The 8,313-nt window shown below is 46.0% G+C and overlaps 1 protein-coding gene across 3 annotated transcripts; it reads left to right on the top strand.

The window, feature by feature from the left end:
• Positions 1-991: 991 nt before the first annotated feature.
• On the top strand, positions 992-8,236 carry POLR3H (RNA polymerase III subunit H). Of its 3 annotated transcripts, XM_080393073.1 has the most exons (7): positions 992-1,073; positions 1,436-1,607; positions 2,813-2,909; positions 4,506-4,592; positions 5,577-5,641; positions 6,469-6,681; positions 7,353-8,236. In XM_080393073.1, exons 2-7 carry the CDS (start codon positions 1,497-1,499, stop codon positions 7,404-7,406), a joined length of 627 nt encoding a protein of 208 aa, XP_080249199.1. In that variant the 5' UTR covers positions 992-1,073; positions 1,436-1,496; the 3' UTR covers positions 7,407-8,236. The 3 variants fall into 3 exon arrangements, with proteins under 3 accessions (XP_080249199.1, XP_080249198.1, XP_080249197.1); XM_080393072.1 differs by having other exon boundaries at positions 1,066-1,607; XM_080393071.1 differs by having other exon boundaries at positions 1,069-1,607; positions 5,577-5,640; positions 6,474-6,681.
• Positions 8,237-8,313: the final 77 nt, after the last annotated feature.

The raw sequence follows: 8,313 nt of genomic DNA, 5'->3' as shown, positions 1-8,313 counted from the left end.
TCCCCCTTCCTGTTCCAAGGCAGCTCAACATTTAATGATTTCTTATCTAAAGCACTCATTACTGTCCCACTATGCACTGCTGGGGGTTGTGGGGGATGACATACTTAGCCGTTGCATGAAAGCCATTATGCTGAGAGTGCAGTTTTGACTGTCAGCCAGAGATGTTTGGTTTTCCTGGCAAATCTTTTTTTAAAACACACTTAAAACAATCTCCTTTCATTTTTTCTGACAAATTTCAGACATTAGCACACCCCCTTGTTTTCTACCATCCCTCATGCTGCTTACCTCACTGCAGAATGCGTCGAGGCCTGCAAAACTATACCAAGGGGATTTTTTTTTTTTCGCTGTTAACACTCAGAATAAATTATTCCAGCTCTGAAATATCTGGACTATCTAGCTCCACCAATCTCTTGCTAATTTGTACCTGACAATAACCTCGACCTAAGTATTGGATAGTCACTGTTGTGAAAGGTGCAAGGGGTCTATAAACGCCCCTGGTTTTGCTGTGTAGGTAGGCAAACGGCTGAAGTACTGGCTTTCCGACAAGTGCAAACTTTGATCTCTGCTGTACTGTCGAGATTGAAGCTTAAGAAAACGATAAATGAAAATACAGTACGTGCAACTGTGGCTTGTTTCAGGTGAAACAGCCGCGGCACCGGAACCATTGCCCAAGGAAACACCTGCAGGGGGGAGCGGGGGCAGGTACCGAGCAGCCCTGCACGGGGCAGCCGGTAGCTGAGGACCTTTCCACGTTTATATTGACTAAAACCACCCCCCTTACGGTGACCACCAGAAATCAGCGTAGCCCTGGGCCGCCGGGTCCCGCCCCCCACCGGTAATGGCACGTAACGGAGCAGCGCCCTGCCCCGCGGTGAGGAGGGACAAAATGGCCGCCGCGGGGCGGGGCGCTTAGCTCCGCCTGGCCGGCGCGACGCGGCAGGGCCCCACCACGTCCCCTGAGGGCTCCGCCCCGTGTCAATCAGAACGCAGGCCCGCCCGCCGAGGGCGATTGGCTGAGGCGCCGGAAGTGCCGGGGACCCGGAGAGCGCGCGGCGGGGCTTCGCGTGCGGGAGGTGGGTGAGGGCGCGGCAGCGGCCCAGCCGGGCTCCCCCGCCGCCGGCCCGCCCGCCCTGCGCCTCCGAGCCCCGGGCTGCCTGGCGGCGCGGCTGCTGGCGCGCTCCCCCCGTTCTCTGCAACGGCGGCTGCCTGGCCGCCCATCCCGGACTGCGGTTGCGTGGCCACCTTCGACCCCTCTTCTTCTTGCTCTCCGCAACGGCCGTTGTGCGGCCGCCCTCACCCCCCCAGGCTTTCTCCCCCCCGGCCCGTTCCCCCGGGATAGCCGGGGCGCTGCCCCGCTGAGCGCCGTGCAAGGCGTTGGAGTGGTTTCCCAGGCCCGCCGCTCATCAGTCGTTGGGGGTCTGGGTTGTCCTTGCAGTGTTGCGGTTCCCGAGGCTGTTGGTGGCTTCTCGCTCAGCTCAGAGGCGCTCCCCACCGCCATGTTTGTCCTGGTAGAGATGACTGACACAGTAAGAATTCCTCCCTGGCAGTTTGAAAGGAAACTGAATGAATCCATTGCTGAAGAGCTAAACAAGAAATTGGCCAATAAGGTAAAGCGGGGCTCATGTGTAGGTTGATACAGGTGTCATAACATCCCTGAGCATTTCTTCCTTTTATTTGTTCCTAATGAGATGTGTGGGTGAAGTATCGGAATAGTTTAGATGCGAAGGCCATCCTCAGCAACTGAAATAAGAGAGATTGTAAACAAAGAGGCAGCCATGTATCATCTCAAAGGGTACATTTTTCTAATGGCCAGTGCTGTAATGGGAAGATACTGAGATGCCAGATGGGGCAGAGAAGCATGGAAGAGAAGTGAGAGTAACTACTGGTTTGTGTGTAGAGTACTGATCTGAAATGCAGTCTGAAAAATGGATGCAAACTAATCCATCCAGCAGAGGAATTTTTTCAAAAAGTGATGTAAATAAATGTAGAACAATAATACTGAAAGAGAAATGAAGGTATTAATGGATGACTTGGTCTGTGGTTAGTACTTGAAATGTAGTGTGGCAGTAAGAAGTTGGTCTTTGGTGCAGGATATAAAGAAGTGTTCTATTGTAGACCAGGAGGTCACAGTTTCTCTGTGCATCCCGTAGGCCTCTGATTAGCATATGGCTTTCAGTGCAAAGCAGGTGCAAAACTCAAAATACAGGTTTTGAATGTGAAGGATGCTCAGAAGAGCAACCTGAAGCGGTGAAGAGTTCTGAATAGCAGATTATATGGACAGGTTATGAAAAGCAAAAGGCTTCCCTCATCTGCTAGTGACTGGTGGATGTCTCAAATTTTGTGGGCTGTGAAGCAATCTTGGAAGTAGCAGAGAAACCAGGAGTTCTCGTTGTGTCTCCCCAGAGCTAGTACAATTAAAGACAAAGGCAAGCCTAGAGACTTCCGAGAGTTTATTTTAGTGAAAAGTTTTTTTAGCCTTTGAACAAACTGTGGGGCTGGTGGGCAACAATAGCTGTGGGCAACTGTTCGCTGTCTTGGCGGTTCAGCTTCTCTCACCACTGACAATTGCCGCAAAGATTTCTGTTTGTAGCAGTGCTCTTTACATGAATACATGTACTCCTGTAACACTCAGGTTAGGGATTCCCCTACAACGCAGTGTGGTTAGGCCTGGCAGGGGCTGTTGAAGGGAGTTTACCTCCTGGAAGCCTCCCTTCCATCTTACCACCCTTCTGTTGCCTTCTTTTGAAAAGGCGTGTGTAAATTTGATGGTTTGCTTGATTTATTGCTTTTTAATTTTTTTTTGTTTGAGCAGGTTGTATACAATGTTGGCCTCTGCATCTGTCTGTATGATATCACAAAGCTGGAAGATTCATACATATTCCCTGGAGACGGTGCATCACATACCAAAGGTATATTCTTGTCCTCAGTTATTTAGTGATCTGGAAATGTAAACTGAGTTCGATTGTTAAGGGAAGTAAATTTAAAGGAACTCACTGAGGTTCATAGCCTTAACTCTGTTCCTCTTAGGAAGACAAGAGGGACATGGCAAAAGTTAGCTTCTTTCCTTTGCATTTTTGGGGTAAAAATAACAGTTTTAAATAGGCAGTCCTGTTTGTCTTCTCCCACAGCCTGTTTCTGTTCTACAATTAGAGCCATAGGTGTGGGGTAAGGAAGAGGTTAATTTCATTTAGAATGATTGGAAATCTGCATGTAGAAAATAAGTTGTTTTGCACTTCTCTAGTATTTTTTCTTTTTGAAGTTTATTTTCCTTAGCTAGAATGTTGAAACATGTTTCATTTGCACAGCATTTGATGCTGTTTTCCTAGCTGGAAGTTTTGTTACTTTTTTTTTTTTTTTGAGACTTAGACAGATCTGGTTCAGCATACATTTCTAGTGACTTTTTTTAAACTGAGAAATTACTAAATTATTTACTTTGACTTTTGGAAAATCTGAGCAAAAACTGGAAGTAAAGGCATAAAAGCAAAGTTCGTGTATTTAAGTTAAAATAACTTTCTTTGAAAGTAGAAAAATGCATCTCTTTCCAGTTTAATTTTCAGTGTGGAAGCATACCTTGAACAAATGACGTTTCCTGTTAGAAGAGAACTGGTCTGACTCTATGTGGCTCCCCTTGTCTAAATTTTAACTCCAATAGAACTTGCTGCCTGCAAATAAAAGCTTCTCCAATACTGAAGGAGGATGGCAGGCTTTCCTGCTTGCTTTGATCTCTATTCAGCTTCTTAACTTTGAATTACTCCTTGAACCGAAACAAGAGAATATATTATCTCTGAGCTTGGAAGAAAGTCTGCTTTTAGAATCTGGGGTAGCACTTTGATAAGTCCTGCTGTGTCTGGTAATAACTCTAATGTACTGCCTGACGTGTAAAAGAGGAGCACTGAGTATGGGACAGCTAAGATGTTAAAATGGCTCATAAGCATTATTTGGCTAAGATTGTCATAGTGTAACGTTCTTATAAATGCAAAATCTTTAGTTAGAAACATTTTATTTAACCTGGATGAAAAATCCAATTATGTTAGAGAATCTTATTTACTCTGATAATATTTGATATCATATATTTCATGTAAAGAAAATACAGCATTGCTGACAAAAGGAGCAGAAGTATTACAAGGAAGTATAATTTCCAGTGATACTCTTGGCTTTGAAGCATTATGGAGGAAGGCTTACATTGTAACTTAAGCAGAGGCCCTGCTCCATGTTCTTCATCTTACAGTTAATTCCGTGACCTTAAACTTTCACAAGATTGAAGAGCAGAGAACAGGACACTGCTGATCAACTGCTGTTCAAATTCATACAAAACAGTTAGGAATCAGGACTCTTATTCCCATTTTTCTATTTAATCAGAGCCTTTAAGGGAATTGCAAAAGAAACTGGGTAAGCATTTTAGAGGGCATATAGGATGTGGGATTCTGTTTTAATGGCTGCCACCCTGTGGAAGGAGTATAGTTCACTAACATGGACATAACACTAATGGTCTGTTTTCTTTGAAGTGCATTTCCGCTATGTGGTCTTCCATCCCTTCCTGGATGAGATTCTGGTTGGACAGATTAAAAGCTGCAGTCAGGATGGCGTTCACGGTAAACCACAACTTCTAATGTTACGGACACGTGAGCCGGAGAGCTCTTGGGTCTATTGAGGTTCTGTGATTGCAGGTGATACAGTGCTGTCTGTAGGCTGGTGAAAGGCTATTGCTGGCCTCTAGTCCTGCTGCCATCTGAGGTGGTTGGTAGTTGGAGCCTGGCAGCTTCCTGGGCCCTTGATGGTTTTGTCTGCACTCCCCTTTGCTTTTGTCATTCATGTGCATGCCCAAGAAGAACAGGCAAGCCCATCTGGAGCGCAGACTGCATTCATTTTCTTGCTTTGGTTAATAGAATTTGTTTTTATCAAAGTGGTAGTGTTGGCTTGTGTTGGTCTGATAGATCATCCCTGTAGTGGTGTGCAAATTCATGATTGTTTCCTCTACCTGGAAACATGGCAGGGAAACATCTTTGTGAGCACAAAGTGCTGTCAGATTCATGGAATATGTAATTGACGAGTTGCTTTCCTTTCTCCCATGGAAGCAAGCTCCTCTGCCCAGTTGTTAAGTTAGGACAATAAGATTATCTTGTTTGCATTTGTTGCTGAATTTGGGCATGTCCACACTGATAAAATTCAACATCATGAAATCTCAAGGGGGAGATTGGGGTTGTTCTAACTTTATATTTGTCTTCATTTAACATGTTACATCTGTAATTTCTAAGCTCTTTTCTGTCACAGACCTCTATAGCATCTGACTCATTTCTTGGAACGCTTTCATTTCTAATCCTGTTCCAAACAGTCTTTTCCTTTCCCAGCGGGCTTGAAGACTGTGCCCTCCGTTGCTGTGTGTACTTTCAGCTGGGTGGTTGCTTTGCTGCCAACTGAAATTGAACGTTGTGGCTCAAAGAATAATTCCTGCATGATCTCAGATGTCCTTCCTGAAAGAGGAAGGAGAATGCGTCTAGAAATGCATTTTAGGAATTGCTGTGGTACATCATTTGCAAAGAATCATTTCGGTCTTCATCAGGATATTTTCTCCACAGTTTCTATTGGATTCTTTGATGATATTGTCATCCCACCAGAATCCCTGCAGCAGCCAGCTAAGTTGTATCCTTTGATCACCTTTGATAACTTCACTACTTCATTTCAAAAGATTGTGCAGTGCTGGTCCCACAGGCATTCACTACTGCAGCAATGTAGGTGCCCAGTGGCAGAAGCTAAGCTGTTGTGTTGGGCAAGTCCCGCAGACCATTATCACAGCTAGACAGGCCTCACGCTTATTAGGTTTTGCAGGATCATTGTGCCCGCTGATAGAATTGAACGGCAGTGTCCCCTGAACAACTGCAGTGTAATCCCTGCCTCTAGTCTTGGCTGTTGCTGAAGACAGAATGCAGGTTTTACCACATCATGTAATGTCTAGATCAGGGGTCCTCAAACTACGGCCTGCGGGCCGGATACGGCCCCCCAGGGTCCTCAATTCAGCCCCCGGTATTTACAGACCCCCCCTGCCACCCCCCCGGGGGTTGGGGGTGAACCAAGCAGCCGCAGATGACTGCCTGCCACTGCATCCGCGCGCCGGCCCCCTGGTTAAAAAGTTTGAGGACACCTCGTCTAGATACATGGTGTGTCTGATATACTTAATTGTGGTAGATGAGATCTTCTGGGGTTTGAGGGGGGTTGCTTGTTTATGGCTCTTTGTTGTTGTTTTTTTTGAGGGGTGGGTAATCCCAACTCTGCCCAGCAGCATACACCTTGAAGCAGGAAAATCGGAAACAAGACAGGCATCTTGGGCTGCACAGATGGTGGCCCAGGATGGTGCAGTGCAGTTTGAGAAATAATTGCGAAAAGGCTTTGAATTGAGTCTGTTCTCAAAATTGTCAGAAAGTGATCTGTCAGGCAGAATGCTGATTGTTTCCATCCTTAACCCTTGGCATGGCCAGCGATGAAGCAGAGCAGGTGTGGGTGTGGGAATATGAGACGGAAGAAGGGGCCCATGACCTCTACATGGACATTGGGGAGGAGATCCGCTTCAGAGTTGTGGATGAAACGTTTGTTGATACATCACCGACAGGTCCCAGCTCTGCACAGGCTTCCACTTCAAATGCCACAGAAGAAGTCCAGAAGAAAGAGGCACCCTACACTCTTGTGGTAACTGTGCATAACTCATAAACCCTTGTGAATGTTGTGGTTTATTCTATATCTAAAATAGCATCCCTTTCCCAAGGAACTGGTTGCTTTAAGCTGACCATGAAGCAGAGAGTCACAAAATGAAAGGAGTGGAAAAGGGGAGAAATGAGATTGTTCTTGTAGTGGCTCTGTGTTAGCTGCATGTTTTCATTGGAACAGTTTGTGGTTGTTGGTGGAGTTCCCCCCAGGACGCTGATTTGAAGCAGGCTGCGGATGCAGGACCTGCGGGTAGGAGTGAGCATGTGAGGAGTAGAGCTGGGAGAACCACATCAAGGTCTGCACAGCAGCTGAACAGTCTGGCCCCTGCTGTGTTTGGTGCAAGACCCACCTGAGTACAGTGCAAGAGAAAGATGGATCTAACCCAGTGAAAGCTGTGTTTTCTCACAGCTGGAGTATGTTGGGACAGTCAGGAGTAGAATGGGCAAGTGCTTGATTTTCAAGTGTTGAACATTTGGTGTAGTGTTGACAAGCTTTAAAGGAGTTTGGGCAAGTGCTTAGCAGGCTCTGCTAGGAAGGCAAAGTGAGTGCCTCATCCATAACTTGGGGGGAGAGATTTTACATTTTTATGTGTTTACTGCTGTATTCTCTATGCACTTTACAACCGAACACTCTATTCTTCTGTCTGTGAACAGGGATCAATCAGTGAGCCAGGCCTGGGCCTCCTGTCATGGTGGACAAACAGTTAGCTGCAATCAGAGCCTGCTCCACAGAAGATCTTTCCGATGGACGTTTGGGGTATAATGGGGTTCTGCTGGTGCTCAGTGCTGCTCTGAAGCTGAATGAGAAATTAGACCTGCCATTCTCGTGTTTCCCCTTCAGCTTCCAACCTGCCAGACAGACACAGTCGCTTTCAAGAAATGTCTTCACTGATCTGTAGAAGTGAATTTACAGGCACAAAAAGCCTTGAGCGCAGCAGCAACAAACTCAGCTGGAGCTTTGGTCTCCTGCCCTGGAGGGAAAACTAGAGAGGTCTTTACTTGCCTGAATTAAGAAGGGAGTTGACTTCAGTGAGTGAAAGCAGGAGAGAATACCTGTCAAGAAGTATTGCATATTTGGGCTTAGAGTTTGATTACAGAGGGGTAGAAACTTGCCATTCTTTTGACAGAAAATGGAAAAGAAACAGCAAAAGACTAGAGTTAATAGAGGTGTGGTACTCTGGAGACCTGGAAGATGCTGCTGCTGGGAGGGCAGGGGAGGTGGCGGTAATCCGCTAAGAATGGGAACTTAACCCAAGGATGAAGTCAGCCAAAAAGAACTGGAATGACAGTTTACCTAAAAGTAATGTAGGCTCCGTGAAGATGACCACTATGGAAAGCTATAGGCTGCTTACTGTGCTGAATGGAAATACTTTATTGGGCGGGTTGTGTTTATGTAGAATGAGCTAAACTTTGCAAGAGTTTGACTGAAAATGCGTAATTATGAACTGAAATGGACCAAGGCTGCTTTGAGCAAGCTAAATACTTGTTTGTGGGGGTGCGTTAATACCAGAAACGGAATAAATAGTAAAACCCACCCAGCTTGCCTTCCTGTACAGTTTGTGGGGAAACTTAGCTTCCTGCCTAGGAGGAAGAAAAAAGTTGCCTCCTGCAGTTT

The sequence above is a fragment of the Falco punctatus genome (genome assembly GCF_963210335.1).
Source record: "Falco punctatus genome assembly, chromosome: 6".
Classification (NCBI taxonomy): domain Eukaryota; kingdom Metazoa; phylum Chordata; class Aves; order Falconiformes; family Falconidae; genus Falco; species Falco punctatus.
Note: the sequence above shows the minus strand (reverse complement) of the source record. Positions and strands in the feature narration are given on the sequence as shown.

Bases quoted from the DNA above. Each gene is read 5' to 3' on its own strand.
- POLR3H (XM_080393073.1), top strand. From the start codon at position 1,497: ATGTTTGTCCTGGTAGAGATGACTGACACAGTAAGAATTCCTCCCTGG. The intron at 1,608-2,812 runs GTAAAGCGGGGC...TTGTTTGAGCAG, and splicing joins ACAAGAAATTGGCCAATAAG to GTTGTATACAATGTTGGCCT. The intron at 6,682-7,352 runs GTAACTGTGCAT...GTCTGTGAACAG, and splicing joins AGGCACCCTACACTCTTGTG to GGATCAATCAGTGAGCCAGG.